We start from the raw sequence: 25,204 nt of genomic DNA on the forward strand, positions 1-25,204 counted from the left end.
ACTGCTTTTTTTGACATCTTTAAGGTTCGAAACAAGTACTCACTTGTGTCTGTATCAGTGCTTCTTAGAGTCTGGAATCAGAATGCAAATATCCCTTGAGAAGTGGCAAAAACAAACACACAAAAGCCTGTACCACGGTAATTTCCTCACTGGTCCTATCAACCAGTCTTATTAAAACATAGTTGAATATAATAGATCATATCATGGTCCCACTGCTTTATAAAAACTAGATGGGTAGACATATCTAAAATGCATGCCATTGCAATAGAAGGCAACCAGTGTTGCCATCCACAGTTAAAGAGGAGTCTTTAAAAGAGGTGTTGATTACCTCACCATTATGCTAAGCAAGTTATTATTAGGTACTACTCACTGCTGATATGGAAGCCTGATAATCTTAGGTTAGTCAAGAGTAATTTCCAAAAATTTGGGTAGTTTCACCATCAAAGAATGTCATAAGCAAGTTAGCCATGCATCCACATCAGCAGCATATATTGTAAGAATTCTCCAATTTAAACACTACTGTCATATTTCATTGGCAGCATCATATTTCACAGGGAAAATAGGTTCCAGTACTTCCAGGGTAGGACTGAGTGGAAGCTTTCATCAGCTGCCTTTCCGCAGCCGACTGCAAACCGGCTTGTCATTTTTCATCCATTCTGTGGGAAAACTGAAAATTTAACTGTTATCCTGACCTGAGAGTGTATGTGTACCACACAGTTGTAGCACTTTGATACCACTTTAGATGCAGCCCAATTTAGTTGGTTGTATGCGGTTCTGATATTATCACTTACCTGTTTGTCATCCCCCAGCTGGTGAAAAAGTATAAACTCAAGAATAAGCTACAGGTTTTAAAGATCAAAGCAGAACCATCTATGGTTGTGTGTGCTCCCCCCACCAAGTAACAACTGAAATTTAAGTCACCTGAAGCTATTTTTAATTCACAGGAAGACACAGATATAGGGGTTCTATCATTCTTGAGGAGGTGGTGGGTATCCATTTTAAAAAGGCTCACGACAGTAGACAATAACAAAGTTCTTATAAGTAGGTGTCAGCTTATGTCAAATGAAGCATGTTATCCTCTAAGGTATCACAAAGTTAGTCTTCAAATGTTTTACCTTGTTAAAATACTGGAACAGTCTGCCAAAATTTGTGTTCAGATTGTCTTCAATGTAGATAACTACTACTTTTATGCAAATAGTCACTGTGACAGCCTCCTCTCATGTCACAAAGGAGCTGCCACGTCACTCTCACACCTTCACTTTATTCATGCTGCCACCAACCATTCCCTCATAAAACTCTTCAGACAAAAGTATGATTTTTAAAATAACAACTTATGTTTATTGGTAAGAACAAAAGGAATGGTAAATCACTTTATCAACTAAAATAAAAGGCAATCAGTAATAATAAAGTACCCCACACACACATTCTCTCTCAGACCTTCACTCTATATATATAGCACAGTACTACACAACATGTACAAGCCCTAAGTCCCTAACCAGACCCTATCAAGTCCCTATCTGACTCACACCTCATTCACTCCCCCTTAAATACCCTAGCTCCACCCTCTTATGTTCCACCTCCCGGCACGCTATTGGCAGATGACATACAGCCACAGCAATGACGGGCAGATGACATCACCGCTACTGTAACATTACCTCCCCCCTTATAAAAGTTGTTTTGTGGGGGGAAAGCTAAGGTGCTTTTCACCCCAAAACAACTGCACATAAAACAAAACATTGCATACCACATTATAACACTTACCACAACCATATTAAAACATTTATGCATAACTATATCTTTAAAATATACTTACATTGTAAATAAACAATTGCATATTTATATACACACATAATAATGCAACAACAATACATTTTATACTTTTACACTTAGTTATATTTTAAGAGTCCATGTTCGTTCAGCCGTCGTCGTCGGGTCTTCAGGATAAGGCGTCAGCGACACAGTTCATTGTCCCTTTGACTGCCTTAACCTCATAGTCCTGCAATATTAAAGCACGTTACTGTCCATATGCAAATTTCAATGACAATTACAACTGTCCAGTCCTCTTCCGTCAGTCATTTGGCTTTCGAGGCAAGATTTGAGTCTCTTTTGCAAAGTCCAGGTTATCAATGTCCAAAGCATGCTCTCTCTCGCAGTCATCAGTGCACCAAGTCCATATTTCACAGCATTTGAAATGAAGGTGGACCCACAGTGGTAACCAGGTGTAATGAAGACTGGTCCGGATGTTACCGCCTCTTTCAGCTGGACATACGACTGCTGGCACTCAGGAGTCTATCTGACGTTCACAGGCTCCTTCCTCCGCAACCTCTTCCGTCGTCTGGCGGTCATTGGCCACTCGGTTGACCCCGGGATGTCATCTGATGGATGTATCATAGTGAAGCCAGCTCTCTTTCTGGCTTGCGGCTTCATCATCTCATTTGGGGAAAGGACAGGCAATTTCCTCTCCTCCACCTGACCATCTCTGGAGGCGTTCCCTCTTTAAAGCCTCAGAGTGGATGCCTTTCTCCACCTCTACATATTGTCTCACAGATACATTCTCAACATTGTTTTCCCTATGGGGGAGAACACTATCATGGGTTACCCTGTATGGGGTTACAGCATGCGGGGGTGCATTTCCAGTAACAATTCTATGCAACACTCCCTGAGTTACACCAGGGTTGCTGGAGAAAACCTGTTGATACTTATTAACCAATGTTTTTGGATCACTCTGCTGTTTTATCGATAGGGCAGGGCTGATCTTCACCTCTTCTGGGTTGAACTTTGGCTGACCCCTCCCTTCCCAGAAGGGTAACTCATGTTCTCCTTTATCAGCTGCTTTCATTGTAAAGAGCACATTTTTTTCTTCTCTACAATATGGCTTAAGGGCATTTACATGAACCACCTTCCTGCCCAGGTGCTCATCTCCCTCACTAATGGAACTGAGGTCACCCATTTCATGAATAACACTACATGGACCTTTCACCATCCCCTCTATTAACAGTTCAGTTGGAATGGTCCCACCAAACTGCTCCGTTAATTCATCACTCTGCTGATGATAAGGAGAAGTTTTCAAATGTTTTACTCCACAAATCCGCCACAATCTCTCTATAAGTCTGGAGGCAAACGATGGTTCTATAATGTCTGCTTCAATACTTTTAACAGGTGTAGAGATTTCTGGAAAAGGGCACTCATCTCCACTTCAAAGTTCGGTATTGGTGAAATTTTCATTTGGTTTGTATCCTGATAAGGACTTCCCATATAGTTGTTGTAGGTTTTTCGGGCTGTTTGGCCATCACCTGGAGGTTTTTCTACAGCAGAACACAGAGTTCTAACTCCTGTCCTCTGAAGATGCCGGCCACAGAGACTGGTGAAACGTTAGGAAGAAAAACCTCCAGAACATGGCCAAATAGCCTGAAAAACCTGCAACAACTATTGAATCCCGGCCGTGAAAGCCTTCAATAATACTTTCCGATATGTCTGGATTTCTTAATAAATGTAATGGAAACAAATTGAATTTAAAGAAAGGAAGGAAATAAGGAAGGAGGGAGGGAAGGAAGGAAAGGAAATGAAAAGAAGAAAGAATTATCCACCCATTTTGGCAGAGGGCTTTGAATATTTAGCTCTCAAAAGCCAGACTTTGCATATCTAGATAGTCAGTCCACTTTGCAGTGCTGAATTACAGTTCTTCTTCGTGGCCTCTGTGAATCACACTGTGGGTAATCCATGCCTGCGCAGAACCTCACTGGACATTCTAGAGCTTCTGCAGTAGCAAAAAGATACATTCGTGCAGACTATCTGCCCCTCGGTATATGTAGCTTGGTGCCAAGGCTCTCCCTTCAGGTTCTTTCAACTGCCACGTTGAGAGCCTCTATCGTTCCTTCTGCATGAAAACTGAAAGCAAAAGAAAAGGAAAGTTATTCAATTCTCTTAAATTTTATCCTTAATGTAACAGCTATTACTAATACTATATTTGCAGACCAAGAAGAAATACACTCCGGCCTTAGGGCTGAAGCAATTCTTCCCCCTCCACACACACACCCCTGTAACTGATCTTCAGTTCATGGCCTCTTTTGGCTCATTTAAGCACTCTGTGGCCTGCAATAACAAGATTCCACTCTCAGGTGGCCACGCTAAATGCCTTTTTTGCCTTGGTAAGACTCATCAAACCTCATCATGCCCTCATTGCAAAAACTTTAAACGCGGGATTTTCTGCAGCCATCTTTTTTGGCTTAAGCTTCGGCTCTGGGACCAATCTCTCCAGCTGGCTAAACCCAGAGCCTCCCTGCAAGTCCATATCCCATGCTAAGGCTATGGACAAAGCAGTTTCTGAGGTGGCAAAAGAGCAGGCAGCTACTCCATCTCACTCCGATTCTGTCCACATTCACGGTCATGCGAGTGCATAAAACCAAACAGTTGAAGTCACAGCCCTCAACATCGAAGACAGCACTAAAGAGGAAACCGTCCATGGATGCTGCCTCAGCACCTGAACCTTCGCCTCTGAAGAAGACTAAGTCCTTGAAATCAAAGCCTCTTCCAGCTGTCTCCTTGACTCCACAACCACCAGAGTCAGGAGATCTGGTCTGTATTGGTTCCACTTCCACCTCACCAACAGTTCCCTTCTCAGTCTCCCGAATGGGATCAGAGGATCGAACAGATCACAGCTTCTCCTGACAACTTGCAACATTCTTCGGACTCTCTGAGTGCGTCCTCCCCAATTGCCTCTCTAGGCCCACATGACACCAAACTCAGCCAGGGACTGTGCCTTACCCTGCCCCAGTGGGCCTACCACCTTGGTTTCCAGCACATCAGCATGGGCGTTGAGCCTCTAAGAGTGTCCGCTTGCCCTTGCACATGGGAAAGAATTATGCTCAGCACCATCATCAAGATGCTCTTTGCCCTGATCAGTGCCCGTCAGAAAGGCATTATCAGCCAACTGTTTTTCCTGGTCCTGTCGTGCGTCCAGGACATGTTGCCCCTCCTCAGGAGACTTTGGGGTTGAATCAATCCTGTCATCACGATCACTCAGAGCCAGGCACTTCTTATCTGCCAGCTTCCAAAAAGTCCAAGCACGCTGATCAATATTCCTCGGCCCCGGCATGTTCTCAGCACCAGCAAGTTCCCGACTCATCAGGAAGACTGTGAGCATTCATCTCGCTCTGCGTCTCCAGCATCCATTTACTCCGCTATGATACTATGTGGTCCATCAACATCTTTTCAATCTTGACAGCTGTCTCGACACCAACAGCAATCTCCATTTCGACACAAACTCAACATCAACCCCTCTGAAATCAAAGATCCTCGATACCAAACAGTGTCTACGGATGCATCTTCGATCCCTGCAACAGCCAAAAACCCTCAATATCAGCCTCTGTCCGCAGTCACACCTTCTATGTTGATGCCAATCAATGACCCTCAGTATCAACCGCTGTCCACCAATGTGCCCTTGGCACCGGCATCTCAACATCAACACCAATATTTATAGGACCAGCCTCTCGATGTAGACATAGATCGACAGTCAGTAGACTCAAGGCATGATCCCGAGAAGTCTGAGCATGGCTCTAGACCTCAGATGCCATCAGTATTATTAATATCTCCAGTTTTGGACCTGGCAGATACAGATCCTCCACCCAAGCTGAGGACTTTCAAACTTACACCCAACTAATGGCAAAGTCCCTTTCAAAAAGAAGGCCTTTCAATGGCGAAACAGCAAATGTTGTCAGCCAGACACACCGTTGCTGCTCCATGGCCACCTCCACAGCGCCTCACCATTTTTCATGCCTCACAACTGCTGTCCTCGCGGAGGATGCATGTGCATGCATTGAAGACCTCCTATTTGACAGGGTGGGTCTGTTTAATGCCGAGACAGATGATATCCTTAAAAATGTGCAAAAGAAGAGAACAGCTGCCAGACATTGGGGTGTTTACCCTACGTATCAGCAGTGCCCCCCAGCGCATCCAATGACAGCACCATTATAATGTATACCAAAAATTCCAGCAGGAACCACAAAGAAAAGCATACTTCATGCCCTATTACAAACAACAACCAAAGTATCGAGCCAAACTGCGTCAACAGTATGCAACCAGGTCCAATGACCGTAAATCTAAACAACATGTTTGTCGTCCAGCCGGCTGAGGCTCCAATACAACCTCAAAACACCCTTCCTTCTGCCTTTTGAAAACACCTATGTGGAAGGACATCACCACAGACTCTTGGGTCTTCTCCATCATAAAAAGTGGGAACCGCATAGAGTTCCACCAGCTTCCTCCACATCTCACACCACCACGCCCTCATCCCAAACCCTCCAGGATGAAATTCAGGCATTGTTAATCAAAGATGCCTTAGAACTAATACCGCTGCATCAAGCAGGCGAAGGTTTTTTCTCTCGCTATTTCACCATCCCCAAAAAAGATGGAGGCCTTCGACCCATTCTTGATCTCAGGGAACTAAATCAGTACATCACTACCACAAAATTCCATATGGTTACTCTCGAATCCGTCCTCCCTTTCCTATGCAAGAAGGTCTGGTTCACAGTAATAGACCTTCTTGCAAAGATGCATATTTCCATGTCTCCATCCACCCTTCTTACAAGCCTTACCTACGCTTCCAACTAGGAACTCAGACCTACCAGTTCAAAAGTCTTCTGTTCAGACTCGGAACAGCTCCTCAGGTATTCACCAAATGCATGGCCCCTGTGGCAGCATACTTCAGACTTCACAAAATCCACATCTTTCCATACATCGACAACTGGCTCCTTGTAGCTCATTCCCATTGCAAGGCGCAACAAGACATTTCCTTCACTTTGTTCCTTCTCTGGGATCTCGGCCTGGTGGTAAACCTGCAAAAATCCAAATTACTGCCTGCATGACTGGCTCACTATATAGGAGACTCCAAACATGCTTGAGCCTTTCTCCCACTAGATAAACATCTCAACTTGTTAGACTTACTCCGTACCTTTATCTCTCATGCGCTTGTACCTGCGCTAATGGTCCAACGCAGTAATAAAATTTTGCAAAGCTTTCAAAGATCACCTTACAGAGGTAAAGTGGTTCAGATAGCCATGGACAACACTACCACTATGTATTATATCCTCAAAGAAGGGGGCACTCCTTTATCTGGTTGTCAACCTCTGGGAATGGTGCCTCGCCCATCACATCTGCCTAATGGCAATACATATAGCAGGTCAGGACAACAAGCCCGCAAATTTGCTCAGTCGCAAGGAGTCCCAAGCCCATGAATGGGAACTAGACCAATCTGTCTTTCTCTCCCTGTGCAAATATTGGGGCACACCCATGTTTCGCCAGTCTCTGTGGTCGGCATCTTCAGAGGACAGCACACTGTCCTCAGATTACTTTCCTTCAAAACTGCATTCCTCATGGCTATTGCTTCAGCACAGCGTGCTAGTGAACTGGCGGCCTTAAGATCTGACTACCCGTATCTCCAATTCTACCTGGATAAGGTCAGACTCTTTGTAGATATTTCCTTTCTACCCATAGTTGTTTCCCAGTTCCACCTGTCCCAACCTTTGGTTCTTCCATCCTTCTTCCCATCTCAGTCTACTCTGCAAGAAAAAATCCTCCATATGTTTGATGTAATGAGTGTTCTTGCTTTTTATACAGCCCATATGCAACCACTCAGCTTGACTGTTTGTCAGCTCTCAGCTTCCTGCTAACAGTCTCCAAATTACCTAACAAAGAATATCCAAGTGGGTTGCTTACACCATCCAGCTGGCTTATTGGCTCACTCAAGTCCCAGTGCAAGAGTATCTGCCCTCATTCTACCAGGGCATTGGCGATATCTACGGCATTTCTTAGAGGCGTTTCTCTACAGGACATCTGCGCCTCTGCCACCTGGTCACAGCGGTCCACCTTCATCAACCATTATAGATTGGATGTTCGACAGAAGTCTGATGCCACTTTGGGCACACTGTATTGTCATCTACCTTGGCGTGACACCCTCCTCTGGGTAAGACAGCTTGTTAGTCACCCACAGTGTGATTCACAGAGGCCACGAAGAAGAACGGCAGGTTACCTACTTGTAATTGTAGTTTTTCAAGTGGACCTCTTTGATTCACACATCCCAACCCTGCCTCCCCACTGTCATGCCCTGTTCGTTTTATGAAGGGAGAGCCTTGGCGCCAAGGTACATATACCGAAGGGCAGGGGTCTGCACTAATGTATCTTTTTGCTATCACAGAAGCTCTAGAATGTCCGATCAGGCTCCGTGCATGCACGGATTACCCACAGTGTGAATCACAGAGATCCACTCAAAGAACTACAATTACAGGTAGGTAACCTGTCGTTTTCTCCTTTTAATTTTTTTTTTACTGATAAGCTCTTCATCTCTTACAGAGGCATTCAGATGGTTTAGAACTTCATGTCATCTTTTTTTTTTTTACAAGACCTTGCCCAAATTCATGAATTCAAAAAGAGTTTTGAAAGAATTTGATGCTAAAGAAACTAAGGTGTAAGAGAATGAAAAGGATCTATTCATCCATGTGTATTCCTCATGAGCAGAAAAACCATTATGTTTCCAAGCAGGTTTGAACACTGTGGAATTTGGAAGTGCCAAAATGGATGCGAAAGAGAAGTGAGCATTAGTTTGCCATCATTCCACTGTAAGACAGAAAAGGCTTATTTGTAATCTCCCTCTATTTACCCACTGAAAATCTATGAGCTCTCTTTGTCAGTGGGGCCATTCATCTCACAGGAAGAGGTCATGCTGTGTGTGAATTTTGCTTCTTGGCATTATACTTGAAGAACATGGTTGACTAAGGCTTCTGAGATCTGGAAGAGTTTGACTTAGTCCTACTGGTTGAAAAGCAAAACCATAACCAACATGATCAGATGATCACTGAAGACTAGCTTTGAGTACTCTAATCATCATCTTAGGATTCTGACTCCTCCACTACTTTTGTTGGTGGCTGCTTAACTATTTGACCTGTCACCAAGATGACCATTTGCCAGGAGAACCTGCCATGGCCACCAGGAAGAGAACAGCTGCCGAAAGTGTTATGTTGCGCGCTAACTTCTCTTTAGTAGGAAATTTGATGGAAGTGGACATTCATGATGCCAATGAAATGAATCTCCTAGTTTACACTACTTTTCAGTTCCAGAGGCCTGCTCCCAAGGTCTTCTGGTGTGTATTGGTTAATTAACGGTACAATCTTATGCATACTTGCTCTGAAATCATTCCCATTAAGATCAATGGGTCTTGCCTCCAAGTAACTGTGCATAGGATTGGAGCCAAAAAGTCAATAATATCTGCTTCTGCATTATTCAGCATGACTGGGCAGTGGGGAAACACTGCCATTTGCTTATGTGCTTAATCCATGCTTTGATTGTGAGCGCATGATGTCAGTATATTTTGACAATAGTGTTTAATGTCCAGCAGCCGCGTCACCTACACCCTTCTGTGCAGTTCTATGACTATCTAAACTAATACCTTGGATAACATTTGAACTTCTTACAGTGCAAACCCTGTGCATGACTACTCAGAAGTAAGCCCACAGTAAGATCACTTAGACGTGCTTGTGAGTAGCTGTAGATCAGAGTCTGAAATAATTATTCATATTAATTAACCCTTCATATGTCATGCATCTCCCATTTTGTTTTTTGTTTTTCTTCAAGCAGTTACTATGCAATGATTGCTTGTTTTGTCTGAAGGAACCAACATGGTCACACTCTGGAATGCAGCACTGCCTCACAGGGAATGTGTAATGTTTAACCCTTTCCGTCCTTTCCCCTTCTATCTGGATGAATCACTGCTTCGTACAGGCTACATGGAGTGTAGCTGAGTCCCAGATGAACAACACCTATTTTTCTTGACACTGTCTGAATCCTCCTTATATATAAGTCATATAACTTTTTCCCTCATAGGCACTGTAGTCACAAAAGCAACATATCTGAGCTCTGACCAACGGGGGCACCATTTTGTTGCATTATTATTTATATTATTTACATCTCCCACCTTTTCATACCAATAGAGTCAAACTGGTTTACATAAGTAGAGTTCTGATCCTGTCAGAAAAGCATCGAGACTGAGAGGTCCAATTATCATTCATTTTGTTAGAAGCCAAATGGCAGCTGAGAGTATCATGCATTCTCAAGTAGGACTATGCCATGCAAGAATGTAATCTTACCTTGGGTGTGTATAATTCTCTGTGGAACTCTGCCTCCCACCTCCAATAATATGAGGACACAGCGAGTGGTTCTGGCTTGGCATTCGTACAATTAAGAGGTCAGAGGAAATATCTACTGGCCCCCATATCTTGTAGAAAGGCCATGGAGCTGGGTTTTAGGAGTTGTTTGCCTGTTCTTTCATCCTCATATATTTAGATAACAGGCAAACTGGCACTTACATATTACACACACCTGACATACATTTATATAACTCTTGCATATTTTAATTTTAATTAAAAACATTTGGCAATATTTTGTACAATTAAAATAAGAATGTGTCTTGCTACAGTGGGGGAGGCTTCAAGGCTCCCACTTTGCCCTTGTGTGGTTCTTCCTCTTGACACTGGCTTGGAGAGCCCTCCAACAGTAGGCCGCTTGTGTGACATTGGCCACATGACAACCCTCACTACAAGGTCAAGGAAACAGGTTCTTATTTAATTATCTATGCGTGTGCTTTCAGCAGCCATATTCCAAAGAGGATTATGGTTAGTCCAGCAGGGATACTGACCTTGTTGAAAAGTCAGCACTTTTAAACTCGCTGCATCTCAAAATCATTATTGAGGGCTACTGAACCGTTCAAATATTGTAGTGCTTCATGATGAGAATGTTATGACTCCTTCTTGTAGGATTTCCCAGCCTTGGGAGGAAATGATTCATACTTACTCTCAATGTCCTAATTCCCATGTCAAAAAATCAGATCGATCTGCTTTTCTCCTTGTACACCCTGTCATACACATTCAGATGCACCAGTATGAAGGCTTGCTGGATGCTTTCATCTTTCCATCTTCATCAAAACCTGAAGTATCCTATCCACTGTCACATCAAAGGTTCAGATTGCTTAATGACTGTTGTGCCCAAACTGAATGGCTTTGTGGGTGACCCTTGGCTTGCTTCACCTGGCCAGAATCTAGATATGAGCAAACAAATTCATTGAGCTTTCAGCATGGCACAGTGTATGTGAGATTATCCTGATTTTGATGGAATTTGGCTGTATGTTTCTTTAAGGCAGCTGAGATATTCCTAAAACGTGGCTTGCTTTTATCAAGAATCATACTCTATCTGGGTCTGTAATCATGCATGGTTTGATTTTTTTAAATTTATTTTTTTATTTTTATTTCAGATCCTGAGGAAGAGAACACCACAAAGTGATATATGGCCAAGCTCAGATATAGGGTCAACCACAAGATCTTACTTCAACTAACAGAGAGGAAGAACAGCTGGAAAATGTGACATGTGAGAGGAACTCTACTACTCTCATCCTTTCAAGTCAATTTTGTAACTTCTTTCTAATCCTTTTTTTTTTCAATTTATAGTTGGAAATTGAAACATTATGCAAAAAATAAACTATAATTATTTTGAGGGAAAACGGCTCATGAATGATCCTTCCCTCCTCCCACACATGATGGTACAAAACTTCTTATTCTCTCTTGGGTAACTTCCCCTTGAGGCTCATTTGCCATGGGCCACACAATAGTGGTGAGCCCAGCTGAATCCAGCAAAACAGGTGGGGTCACAGTCAAAAGCAGGCTTCCCTCCCATCTTCTTCCCCACCTAATGAGATGCTGTGCAAGGGACAGCCCGTTTTTGCAACAGTCTGAATTGATCACTGGAAGAGGACTTTGGAAATGGGCTTGAAGGCTACCTGTGATGAGACCAAGACTGGCTTGATCTCATGTCACCCTCAGCTTAAAGTGGTGTAGGGTTTCATTCATAGGAGCAACTACATCATTGTATTTATTACCTTGTTATCCACATTCTACTTTGACTTCGTCTGGAAAAATCTCCATTTCTCTTTTAAATATAAGTTGCAAAACTAGCTAGAGATCAGTTAAACGTGATTAACAGAGCAAAGCTGTCGTTAAAGGGAGGGAGCCCACCAATGCAGCAAAAACTGCATCCCATGCTCTGCTATTTCACTGAGCCCAGAGTGGAGAGGATGTTGGCATTCCCCCCCCTCCCCGCCACCATTGATGCTGCTGGGACAACATCATGGCTAATTTAACTTTCCTTCAGTTCTGCCAACATGTCAGTATCCTTGGGTGTCCCTTGGGGCTACCAGGTCCCAGGATACCAGCCAAAGCCTCTGGGAATTGCGGTGCTTCATTGTGTCAAATTACAGGACGAGCTCCACTGGAGGAGTATGGCGTTGTTGGATGTGGTGGCCTAAATGCCTAGACTCCCATCTCTTCACCTCTCCCAACAGCTGTGAGGACCCAGTGGCTCAGCACAAAAGTGTTTGAGTGTTGTGCACAGATTTGTTTTGCAGGCGGCTCTCTATCATCACTATCTCCAGTAGGCTGCTCCATAAAATACAAGCAGCAGGTATCGATAAGGAGGTGCAATTGCCCTCATATTCTGGGGATGAACTTCTCACAGATATATGGTTGGTTTTGATGTAGCCTTTAGTCTAATCCATCATTGTTCTTTTTCTCTTCTCATATTTAGTAGTCAAAGCAAATGAGGGGTCAAACTATGACATACTCTGCAAATACCCCAAACACCTATGCAGAGTAGAAGCAGAGGATAATTTTGGACCTATGTTTCCTCAGATCTTTTGGCTTCTCATACGCAGTATGCCATCAGGGCTTCTCAAGAGTTATGGTCCCGAATAGTATCTTGTCTAGGTTATAAGCAGAAATGTCCTGACTTGTCTTATCCAGTCCAGGAAATAATCCAGGAGCCTTTTTGTCAGGCTCATCTTGATTCCACTTGATTTATTTCCACACCATTTCCCACCAAGTTGACCCAAAGGGACGCAGCTGAGATTCTGTTCTCAGGAAGTCCCCAAAAGTTCACATTCAAATATAGCCATTAATCTGTAAAGTGCCACAATGTTTTTATCTTTATTTTTTCTTTTGTTTTTGCCTGACACGCCAGCTGAGATCAGAGAAACAACTTTTCCTGACAGCTTACCAAATTAATGCAGGAGGGAATCTTCACTTTCTCACTTCTCCACGAAAGGCTCAGGTTTCATCTGAAAGCCACCAGCAAAAGCTTCTGTCTGCACTCCAAATGGGAGGTGGATTTCATGGAAGCACTCCCTGTCATCATCAGGCACAGCAGAAGTTAATTTGACTTCTAGGCCCAGTACAGTTCCCTGCTGGTGATTTACCCCAACCTTCATCCAAATGCCAAAACAAACTTCAGGACAAATGCTATAGCCCAGTTGTTCTCCAAATTTGAAATATAGAATAATGTGACTTGAATGTCCACATTAATTTTAATCTTGGTGCCATAAGAGAAGCATCATGCTATACTGATCTTTTCTGGATCTCTTGAGAACAAGTGTAGGAGCTAAGTTCAGGTCCCTACACGAAATGCATACAATTATCCAAATATAAATGTTCACTGCAGAATTGAAGTCTATCCCACTGTCTTGTATCCCCCATGTTTCCAGACTCCCTTGAAAATGGGTGTTGGACCACGTTGGGATTCGAACTTGAAATGCAGAATGGGATTGTGAATATGAATGTTCAAATTCAACCTTTTGTATTTTCAGTTCTTCACAGAGATAATCCATTTCACTCAAATAAACAAACAATGGAATGCAAAATGGGCAAGTCAAAGCCAAACTTCTTTTTATTCGGCTAATTAACAATGAAAAAGCATGTGAGTAAGTAACTGAACAGTGTTTGCTTTTTGATCCTATTCTGTTTGACCAAGTTTTAAATTTAAACAAAAAAAAGCAGTGACCACATAAACTAAAATTCAGCTGGTAAACATTCACCTAGGATCAGAGAATCAAACACATTGAAGAGAAATGACAACAAGCTGAACACGTTTAGGATAAAATCACAATCAGTAATGGTTGCTTTGACTTTCTCACCCATCAACTGAATTTCAGTGGTTTCTGGATAAAACAAAACTAGAATTTTCACTAGAAAATAAAAGGACTAAACAATGCCTATTGTGGAGGCATCTTTCAGTCTCAAGAGACTATGGTAACATGCTCCAAATAGAAGTCTTGGAAGAGCATCTAGTGTGGCTGAGAAGGCCAATTTGAGAGTAACAATCCCTTCTGCACTGAAGACAAATACAATCTGTCCCCTGTCCAGCTCACTGATTTGGCTGGTTTGGGGACTGCCTCTTTGCCTGGGCCTGCTGGACAAGGGTATCTTCAAATTGAGAGAGGCCATGCTGTACCGCCTGCCTCCAAGCTGAACGCTCAGATGTCAGGGTTTCCCATCTGTTGAGGTCTACTCCTAAGGCCTTCAGATCCCGCTTGCAGATATCCTTGTATCACAGCTGTGGTCTCCCTCTGGGGCGATTTCCCTGCACTAATTCTCCACACAGGAGATCCTTTGGAATCTAACCATCACCCATTCTCACGACGTGCCCAAGCCAACATAGACGTCACTGTTTCAGTAATGTATATATGCTGAAAATTCCATCTCGTTCTAGGACTACTCTATTTGGAACTTTGTCCTATTAGGTGATACCAAAAATGCATCGGAGACAATGTATATGGAACGTGTTCAGCTTCCTCTCCTACCGTGCACAAAGAGTCCAGGACTCACTGCAGTACAGGAGTGAGCTCAGGACACAGGCTCTATAGCCCTTGATCTTGGCATATGCTGTCAGCTTCTTATTAAGCCATACTGTCTTTGTGAGCCTAGAGAACGTGGTAGCTGCTTTGCCAATGCATTAATCTAGCTTGATATCTAGAGAGAGTGTCAGAGATTGTGAACCAAGGTACATGAAATCATGAACAACTTCCAGTTCTTGTGTAAAGATGGTAATAGAGGGAGGTGAGTCCATGCCCTGGCCCATGATTTGTGTTTTCTTCAGGCTGATTGTTAATCCAAAATCTTGGCAGGCCTTACTAAAATGATTCATAAGTTGTTGGAGCTCTTCAACAGAATGGGCAACAACAGCTGCACCATCGGCGAAGAGGAAGTCCTGCATGCATTTCAGCTGGACTTTGGGTCTTCGTTCTCAATCTAGAAAGATTAAAGAGCATTCCATCTGATCTAGTCCATCTGATCTACAATAGATGCCTATTGTATTTTGGAGATATGATCATAAGACCAGATTCACTAAAAAAAGGCACTAACACTGGAAAAAGAGGAAGGCGACAAGAAAAGAGGAAGATCTAACACGAGATGAGACTCTGTAAAGGAAGCCATAGCCCTTTAATTGGCAATATCTGAGTAGGCTGTTAATTGTAGAACATTTGGAGACAATAAATTCATAGGGCTGCCATATGGAAGAAGTGACTTGATAGCCTGTAAGAACAACAATCGTCGTTCATCGCAATGTCGTGTCACAAAGTAGTGGGTTGCAAAGATTCAACAAGGGAAGCTCAGCAGTTCTGCTGCCATGGGCTAACATGACTACCACGTGGAAATCAGTATCTTGTGTAACCCTCAGTGAACGTGCAAGGGGGAAAAAGCCTTAAGCCAGAGTTGTCAGCCTAACTCCCCCTGTGATAGCTAACCAAATTAAATTACTCCCAAGAACAAATTAACATAACTAGATTTTCAGGTGAAGGTGGCTCCTTCCCCTTGCAAGAAAACTTAAGATGTTACCTGTCTGTAACCTAAGAAGAAAAAGTTACTAAATTGTTTGATTATTTACTTTTTTTAAAAGGAAGAAAATATTATTTCAGATTTTCAGGGTTCACCACTATTTTTGTCTTTTAGTATTACACCATTTTAATAGAACTGTTGATTACTGTTTCTTTATCTAAGGGAATTGTTCGCAGAACCTAATTTTCCAGGAGCATCTGTTTCTAACTTGTTATTTTCAACTAAGATGACTAAAGCAAATGGCTTTAAAAGAAAATAATGAAATTACCTGAATCACCATCTGCTGTTGATTCAGCCCGTTTATTAAAAGCAATCATCTTTTTTGAAAGGTAAAAACCTTGGTAGCACACTAAAAATTAACGTTTAAAATATTAAAATTAACCTGGGGTGGTTGGGAAATCTAATCTTCTAAAAAATATCTTGAGATGGTTTAGGGGTAGCTAGAAATCTACACCTTTTATACTCAAAGTCAGCTCTGTACAAAATGTACAAAAACATTTCAAACATATTCAGTCACTTCTTGACATAAAAGATGGAGGAGGATTTCACTCATCTGGCTGAGTCACTTGTATATCTGCAAACAGTATTTTTAGTCATCTGTCATATCCACAAAGAAATCCAAGAAAGATTCTTGGACCTCCATCCAATTGCTAACCCCAATGAATGTAGACCCACTGAATCAATGCGATGTACAAAAGGGTTGGTGTATATAATTCTTAGTCAATAGAGCAGTTCCACTCTTCTTGGAACTGGCACTTGGATTTAGGATGAAGTCTTCAATTTTCATCTTCATTTAAAAAACAATCAAACCCAAGTCATCTGTGAGCAGTGAAAGAAGGTCTGTATATAGCTTGAGTTGTAACCCACAACAACAGTGCTTCTGTTGCTGTGTTGCTTGCATTCAAGAGAAAATGTTCTCTGTAAGAGAGTGTGTATGCTCATGAGATTGGTATCACCCAGTCCAGCTGATCTCCATGACTTGGTTTCAGCTAAAATCGTTAAGCAACGAGCTAGTGTGCTAAAAAAAAGAAACAAAACAAAATACACAGAGTAGAAGTGTAATAGTAGCAGGACCACTGGATTCAGCCTAGTGGCCTAAATCTAGTTCTCTCTCTCTCTCTCTCTCTCTCTCTCTCTCTCTCTCTCTCTCTCTCTATCTCAATTGGATTTAATGCCTTTCACGTTTTGGATACTATAATCAAATATTAACTTCTGCCAGTTCACTTTAAAGTGTGATTCTTTTACCACATCCAGATTGATGTCTTACATTTTTTTAAGAGCCAGCAGGATGTGGTTTTGCTTTCAGGTAACACTGTGTGTGTTGTGTACCCTCAAATTGTTTCTGACCTATGACAACCTGAATAGGATGTTTAAGATAAGTGAGATATATAAGAAGTGGCTTACCAGTGCCACCTCAAGACAGTGAGTTCCCATGGCCAAGCAGAGATTCACACCCAGGTCTCGACACTTCAGCCATAATAGCACCTTGGCTTGTGTGTGTGTGTGTGTGTGTGTGTGTGTGTGTGTGAGAGAGAGAGAGAGAGAGAGAGAGAGAGAGAGAGAGTGAGTGAGTGAGTGATATATCAGGTGACAGTATATGAGCTGACATTTTTTGTTGTTTAATCATTAGGTCGTGTCTGACTCTTTGTGACCCCATGGACCAGAGCACGCCAGGCTGACATTACCAAGCACTATAATTTTCAAACAAAAAGCTAGACTTTGGGGTGGGATGTGTCACGTTCCCAGGGGTTACAACAGCAGAGTCCAATAAGCCAGTCCTTTGTCAGAAATTCAGAGAATGCAGAGCCGATATCCAAATACCAAAGCCAACTCACACAACGTAGTCCAGGGTCAGAGTCCAAAGCCAAAACGCACAATTTAGTTCAGGGTCAGAGTCCAAAGCCAAGGGTCCAAAGAACAAGGTTAAAGGTAGTCAGGAGCGTGGATGCAAGTCAGAAGTTTGATTTGTTGCTTCCACATAACTGGAAAAAGGGTCGGTGTTTTACCCTGAAAACAAAACACATTATTCTTATTTAAGATTCAGTTGTAATGTAGCTTAGTTACACCTTGGCTAATTAAAAAAAAGGAATTAGTTATGAGTCATTGTAACTACTTGATTTTTATCTGTAAACAATGGAAAATCAGACAGTGGGAGTTTAATTATAAATGCTATATTCTTATTCCCTTTCATTCTCAAAATACATACTCACCTAATTTTATCTCATGTCCTTCTTGTCAGGAGGTCACATACACATAGAATTGTGCTCATTTCTCATCATGATGCTCCTCTCAATAAGGTCAGGCTAAGAGGTTTCCCTACTGTACAATTGCACTCATTTCAGATGCTAGCAAGGTTATGCTCAAAATCCTACAAGGTAGGCTTCAGCAGTATGTGGACTGAGAACTCCCAGAAGTGCGCTGAATTATGGAGAAAGCCAAAGAGTTCCAGAAAAACATCTACTTCTGCTTCATTGAAGCAAAAGCCTTTGACTGTGTGGACCACAGCAAACTATGGCATGTCCTTAAAGAAATGGGAGTGCCTGACCACCTTATCTATCTCCTGAGAAATCTATACTGTATGTGGGACAGGAAGCAACAATTAAGAGAACTGGATATGGAACAACTGACTGAATTCAAAATTGGGAAAGAAGTACAACAAGGCTGTATATTGTCCCCCTGCTTATTTAACTTATATGAAGAATACATCATGTGAAAGGCAAGACTGGATGACTCTCAAACCAGAATTAAAATTGCTGGAAGAAATATCAACAACCTCTGATAGGCAGATGATACCACTCTGATGGCAGAAAGTGAGGAGGAATTAAAGAACCTCTTAATGAGGGTGAAAAAGGAGAGCGCAAAAAATGGTCTGAAGCTCAACATCAAAAAAACTAAGATCATGGCCACTGGTCCCATCACCTCCTGGCAAAAAGAAGGGGAAGATATGGAGGCAGTGACAGATTTTACCTTCTTGGGCTCCATGATCACTGCAGATGGTGACACCAGCCACAAAATTAAAAGACGCCTGCTTCTTGGGAGGAAAGTGATGACAAACCTCAACAGCATCTTAAAAAGCAGAGACATCACCTTGCCGACAAAGGTCCGCATAGTCCAGTAGCGAAGTATGGAAGTGAGAGCTGGAGCATAAAGAAAGCTGACTGCCGAAGAATTGATGCTTTTGAATTGTGGTGCTGGAGGAGGCTCTTGAGAGTCCCCTGGACTGCAAAGAGAATAAACCTATCCATTTTAAAGGAAATCAACCCTGAGTGCTCACTGGAAGGACATATCCCGAAGCTGAGTCTCCAATACTTCGGCCATCTCATGAGAAGAGAAGACTCCTTGGAAAAGACCCTGATGCTGGGAAAGTGAGAGGGCAAGAGGAGAAGGGGACAACAGAGGATGAGATGGTTGGACAGTGTCTGCAAAGCTACCAACATGAATTTGACACAACTCCGGGAGGCAGTGGAAGACAGGAGGGCCTGGTGTGCTCTGGTCCATGGGGTCACAAAGAGTAGGACACAACTAAATGATTAAACAACAACGACAAGATCCACTGGTGGCAGCACAAGGGTGAAGGGCGGGCTTTCACTTAACTAGGGCTTATTTTGAGGGTACGGCTTATATTATGAGCATCTTGAAAAATCATACTAGGGCTTATTTTCAGGTTAGGTCTTATTTTCGGGGAAACAGGGTAGGTTTCTGCTTGCTAGAGAAAGAAATAGAAGTGAATCCTGGAGAGATTTCCTGACAAATAAAACTTAAAGACTGACACCAAGGGTAATAGAGTCATTGTGGTTGCCATGAATTTTCCAAGGTTGGGGGGCTGTCTCTAAAGGTGGTGGTGGTGGTAGCAGTGACAGGACCAGGTGGGGAGGTGTGTTCCCCCTGAACATGAAACAAAAAAAATGAGCTGTGAACCAGTTCACTTTTCAGGGGGCCCGTGATGGTTCGTAGTAGCCATGACATTATGGGTTAAGTGGTCTATGTCAGTGGTTCTTAACCTTTGTTACTCAGGTGTTTTTGAACTGCAACTCCCAGAAACCCCAGCCAGCAGAGCTGATGGTGAAGGCTTCTGTGAGTTGCAGTCCAAAAACACCTGAGTAACAAAGGTTAAGAACCACTGGTCTATGTCCTCCAAAGCTGTGAGAGTGCAACACAGGTCCTTAGTGGGGAGAGTGCCATCTTCCTCTTGTGGAAGAAGGAGTACATTATAGCAAGCCTCTTGGGCTCCCGAATTAAACAGCAGCCAGAGGAAGGGCAATGCAAGCCAACTTTCCTCACAAATATCATCCCAGAAGAAGGACGTGGCAGACGTAGAGGAACAGGTGTACCTGCAGGAGTCCTGCAAGCTAAAAGAAACCATTCCCTTGTCTTACTGGGCTGAAAAGAAGTCCATTTGAGAAGGTCTGGCTAACGTGGCAGTAGGGCTGCTGCCTTGCCTACCAACTAGTGTGTCCAGGGAGAGAGTGGCCTCTCAGTCAGGGAACACTGTCAGTCCAAACTGCTCACTCATAGAACCTGGATTTGCAGGAAAGCTTATTTTCCTTAAGGTCAATCTACCATTGCTGGGCTTCCCTGGAGTCTCCTTAAAGTAAGAATGAATGACATGCTCTGCTTACAGTACTAGGTATGCCATGCTTCATTCTCCTGCTCCTTCCTTCTGCCTCTTTCTTTATTCTTTATTTCTTGCTACTGCAAGATCGCGCTTACTCATTCAACTGTGCTGTGCCCTATGCTGTTGGCACGAGTCCCACCCATCGCAGGCTATCTGCCATTCCAGTGTGCCTGCCAGTGCTGCCAAGGGTATTTGCCCACACCCAGTGCAACCTGCCCTCTACTTCCCCTATAACTGTTGGCATTTCCTGCTGACATTTACCCACTGTTCAGGGAATTCTCAAGAATTAGTGTATTTTGATTCTGCTTTTGCTTTGTGAATGACAACTCCAACAGTCACATTTTACAATAGTTGACACTCCTGTGTTTTCTTAAAGGTGAGCTCCATATATAGTGCATCACAGTAGTCTATTTAGGAAGTCACCATGACTCATATTGTCAAGCCCCCAAACCAGGAACTCGTTGTAGCTCCCAGATCAGCCAAAGTTAGTAAAAGGATTGCAAACATCGCAAGCAAATTCTCAAAATACAAATACATTGGCTGACACCCTGTTGCATGAATCACTGTATAAGGCTGATGATGCCATCAGCTACTGTGATTTATTTAGAAATAAAACATTTCCAGTCCCCCCCCCCCAAGTTCCATGGAATTCCCATTATCATTGGGAAGCTGGTGAGGTTTTCCAGGTAAAGAATACGCAGAAGTGGTTTACTGTTTCCTTCTACTGGGGGCATCCTGCGACTGTGCAGCTTGCCCAAGGCCACACAGACTGACTCTTCTCCTGGTAGGCACAGTGGGGAATCGAACTCCCAACATCTGGTTCTGCAGCAAGATATCTAAACCACTGAGCTATCCAGCCAGCTGAAATTGTGTACCTGCCTCATTGACAGGTATGCAGTTACACATTTCTGTAAACTGGTAGATAACAAAATGGGGGTGTTTTCAGATTCTCATCTAGGAATTACTGGAAAACGTACCTAATGACATTTCCAGCCAAAAGAGTCCTACCATGAAAACACCCAGTTATTTTTATGTATTGATTGTTGATCATGATCGACATACAGTAAGCGAGTAGTATAACAAATAACATGAATTTTTATTGCTTCTGTTTTTCTACTTGGGCCAAACTTCATTTCACTATTTCTGGCTTCTCTCTCTCTCTCTCTCTCTCTCTCTTTTCTTTTGGTAGCAGCACCAGTTGTCTGAAGCTCTTTGTCATGGTGATACAGTAATGCTTTCTGGTTGTCATGGCCGCAGAGTTCTGTCTGGAGCCAGCTAGTTTGCTAAGCTTTCTTATTCATAGTTTGGGTGTATAACCTTCCGCTGAAAGAAACATTGGTCTATTTTCAGACCCTTGTTATTCCAATACCCAATTTCTGATTTAAACATTTTTATGAGCATCTGAGCGGAAGGGCGACAAGGAAGAAGAAGAATCAAAATCCTGCGGGTCACCTCTACTTGTTGGTAATTCTAGTTGGTAGAAAGGTAAGCCAAAGTTCATCAAGCATTGAACTGTGTTCCAAAATATACTCCTGGAATTTGAACAACTGTGGAAATGGCGCCCTGAAAAAGAAACACATCTCTTTTGAAGACCTGAAATAAAGGCTATGCGTTTCAAACAAGTTGCATTCCTTATCACTGCTCTATTGATGGCAGGCGCCCAAAAGAAATGTTTGGTTACTCCATTTATGCTTTTCATTGGAAAAACTAGTGCCCACAGAATATTCAGAGAGAACTGTTTGGTTCGCCTGAAAACCTAGGGCAGAAGAAAGAATCACAAACATGCAAGTGCAGGGACGAAACAAGGAGGGCACCACCAGCCTTCATTTTAAATGAATGCCTTCATGAATATATTCCAAAACAAAGTGAGCATCTGGTGAATTTTCTAGAATTAAAAATCATCAGATAGTTCAAAACATGGTTTTGTGAAAACCATATGCGGGACAATGCCACATCTAGGGCACTTATTGTTTCAAAACAAAAATACAGAGGGTGCCATTCAATCAGTGTGTGTTCTCTAACAGAACACCAAAGCAGCCTTCCTCTTGCAGCCCCGTGCCCACCCCTACACCTGCTCCCGAGGAGTTGCAAAAAAGACTCAAATGTCAGTCTGCAAGGGAGAGGAAAGGCTGAGAAAAGACCATTATGTGAATTTCCACAATGCAACGTTGGATTGCCCCTAGACAGTGATAGTCAGGATACTGTCAAAACAATCATGAACGAGTGGCATGATTAAGGCCTCTTTGCTTAGATTGATTGGCCCAAAGACTTGCCCTTGTGAAATGGAATAGATATAAGAAGATAGCTCTTTAAAAGGAAGTCCTATTTTCTACAGTCTCTGTTCAAACGCGCCATCAATTGCCCTTTAACCGATTACTCTTCTGACCGCAAGCAATCTATCCTGATTCTTTCCTACTGAAACAAACAAGCCTAAAGCAGAAAAACAGATTGACTCTCAGCCAAAACCTAGTTGAGGTTCCACTTTTGTTCTGTGCCGTCGATAAACTACTTCAGAAGATCACCCATCTCTGTTCAGAAGAGGGTCTGTGTCATATTGCTGCAACAAAACCAACAAAGAGCTTTCTGTCTGTTATATGACCCATTTAGACAAAACACTCATGCGGGCAACAAGAAGTACCACTTTAGAAGCCATCCCATGGGTGCTACGTCATGTTTTGGAACTACACCATGGAAATAGTCTTATGAAAGGAACAAGATGCACCATGTTGATTGTCAGACTTGGTACCTCAGGAAACCAGACCTTTACTTTAAGATGCCTAAAGTGTGAGGGCAAGAGGAGAAGGGGATGACAGAGGATGAGATGGCTGGACAATGTCTGCGAAGCAACCAACATGAATTTGACACAACTCTGGGAGGCAGTGGGAGACAGGAGGGCCTGGCGTGCTCTGGTCCATGGGGTCACGAAGAGTCGGACATGGCTAAATGACGATGACGCCTAAAGGGAGATAGCATTCATTGGATGTCCAGGATCATGAAGCCTTGGCTGTAGAGAATCCTCTGATTGGTAATGACCTAGCCCTATGACAGTTTGGTGTGGGGCTGTTCTTAAAGGGGAAGGATGGATAATTCTAAGTAGAAATACAAGAAAACAAGTTCTTTTGTGTGTGTGTGTCTGTGTGTCTGTGTGCCAAAGAGTGCCATCAGGGCATTCCATATATCATCACTATATGCTAGTGCAGGTAGGCTCACTGTCTAGATCTCACTAACTGCTTCTGAATGAGAGAAGCTGCCCTCTAAGGCATTACTGAACACTTCCTGTGTCTCTTGATGGTAGCCTGTGGATTAAAAGGAAAAGAAAAAAGACTAGCACTTCCTGACGCTTTAGATTTTGTCCATGACAAGTTGAGGTAAGCGTGTTTGGCAGATTCCTCCTCAGCTGTAGAATGAGAACGGGGCCGTTAGCTTCACGGCCCAAACTCTGGTGCAACTGCAAATAAAAAAGATTGATATAAATATGATCCGTTCCCATTCTCTGCCTCTGTCCTGCACCTGGTTTCTGGAGGATCCTAGGCTGAGAATAGAAACAGGGAGCAGCCAGACTGCAAATCCAACATGAAAGGCTTTTGTTGTTCTGGGAGCGGTGATCTGAATGCACGACGCGGCTGTGCCGGAAGGCCGGAGTGCTGCTGAGTACTAATCAATGCTGACATCACATGCCTCAGCAACAGAATGCTTAGAAATGATGCTATGGCCTCCTTTTTTTAAAAAAAAAAAGTGGGGAGGGGAAATCCATCCCATTGAGAAACTCCCACAAAATAAATAAATAAATAAAATATAAAAATAAAATAAAATAAAACCATTTGGGTGCCTTAGGATCAACACAGATCAAAACTTTGCAAATCAGAACCTTTCCTAGATTTCTGCCTGAGGCTCCCAAATAAAGTGCAGTACAACTGCTGCTGCTTCTTCTTGAATACACACAGAAATGCTTCCTATCAATCTATGAGTCACAATCAGAGCCATAACTAGTAATTTTGGCACACAGGTAAAAAAAAGCCAGGTCTTCCGCACATGCCAGATCTAAAGGGCATGGCCATGGCAATTGCCCTGTCCTCTGTTGATCTTGCTCAGAAACGATGGGTGAAAGGCAATCAAGCAGCCATAAAACCCAAGCTCACCTGTCAGTATCAGGAAGGAAAATGCCATGTGCCGTCCCCTCCTCTGAGCCAGGTTCAGTGATCCCCATAACAACCCCGGAGATGCTGCTGGAGAAGGAAAGAGAAAACAAACTTCCAGCGGTGCGTTCTGCTAGGGAGGAAATAAAAGAAGCAGCCACTCCGCTTCCAGAGCACCTCACTCTCCTTTGATTGCTGGATTCCGAAGGAAGTCCAGAGAAGCCAGATGTGACGTGAAGGGTAGCGTCTGAAGTCATTTGTGCAGTGAAACAAGACAACCTCTCCTGAACTTGTTTGTTTCACAGCAGAGGTGACTTCAGAAACAGCCTTTCCCATCATACCTTGCATCTCCGGACTTCCCCTTGAAACCATCAGCCAAAGTAGAGGAAAGATGTGGAAGGATTGCCTTTTCCTTTCCCATTTCTTCATTCATTTGCATGATTTCTACCCTGCTTTTTTCAAACCCAGAGGTCCCAAGGCAGCTTACAATATTAAAACAGCTAAATTGAAAATGAAAAGATACCATCAATTGTTAAAAACTAACAGCCTTTTAAAACGAGTACATTAAAACAGGTTTAAGCAGTTTTAAAAGGACATTTAAAAGAATTAAAATAATTCTCCAGCTGTGTGCACTGATGGAGGTTTGCTTTTGCTTTGCTTCTCCAGCAGCATCCAGGGGGTAGCAGTGAGCATAGAGCGTAGCTTGGTGGAAGGGCCCCTGGGGCACTTGACTTCGTGCCACAGAAGGA

At 42.9% G+C, this 25,204-nt stretch overlaps 1 protein-coding gene across 6 annotated transcripts in view; it reads left to right on the forward strand.

The window, feature by feature from the left end:
- Positions 1 to 11,542, forward strand: part of WNK2 (WNK lysine deficient protein kinase 2) — a 168,758-nt gene extending 157,216 nt beyond the window's left edge. For all 6 annotated transcript variants that reach the window (XR_013541698.1, XM_078385345.1, XM_078385347.1 and 3 more), the window contains one exon: positions 11,297 to 11,542. Coding sequence is in view for 5 of the 6 variants with exons in the window: in XM_078385347.1 (XP_078241473.1) it covers positions 11,297 to 11,377 (81 nt within the window). In the remaining variant the exon portion in view is untranslated. The remainder of the gene's footprint in view (positions 1 to 11,296) is intronic.
- Positions 11,543 to 25,204: the final 13,662 nt, after the last annotated feature.

This window comes from Pogona vitticeps, chromosome 2, assembly GCF_051106095.1.
Source record: "Pogona vitticeps strain Pit_001003342236 chromosome 2, PviZW2.1, whole genome shotgun sequence".
NCBI lineage: Eukaryota > Metazoa > Chordata > Lepidosauria > Squamata > Agamidae > Pogona > Pogona vitticeps.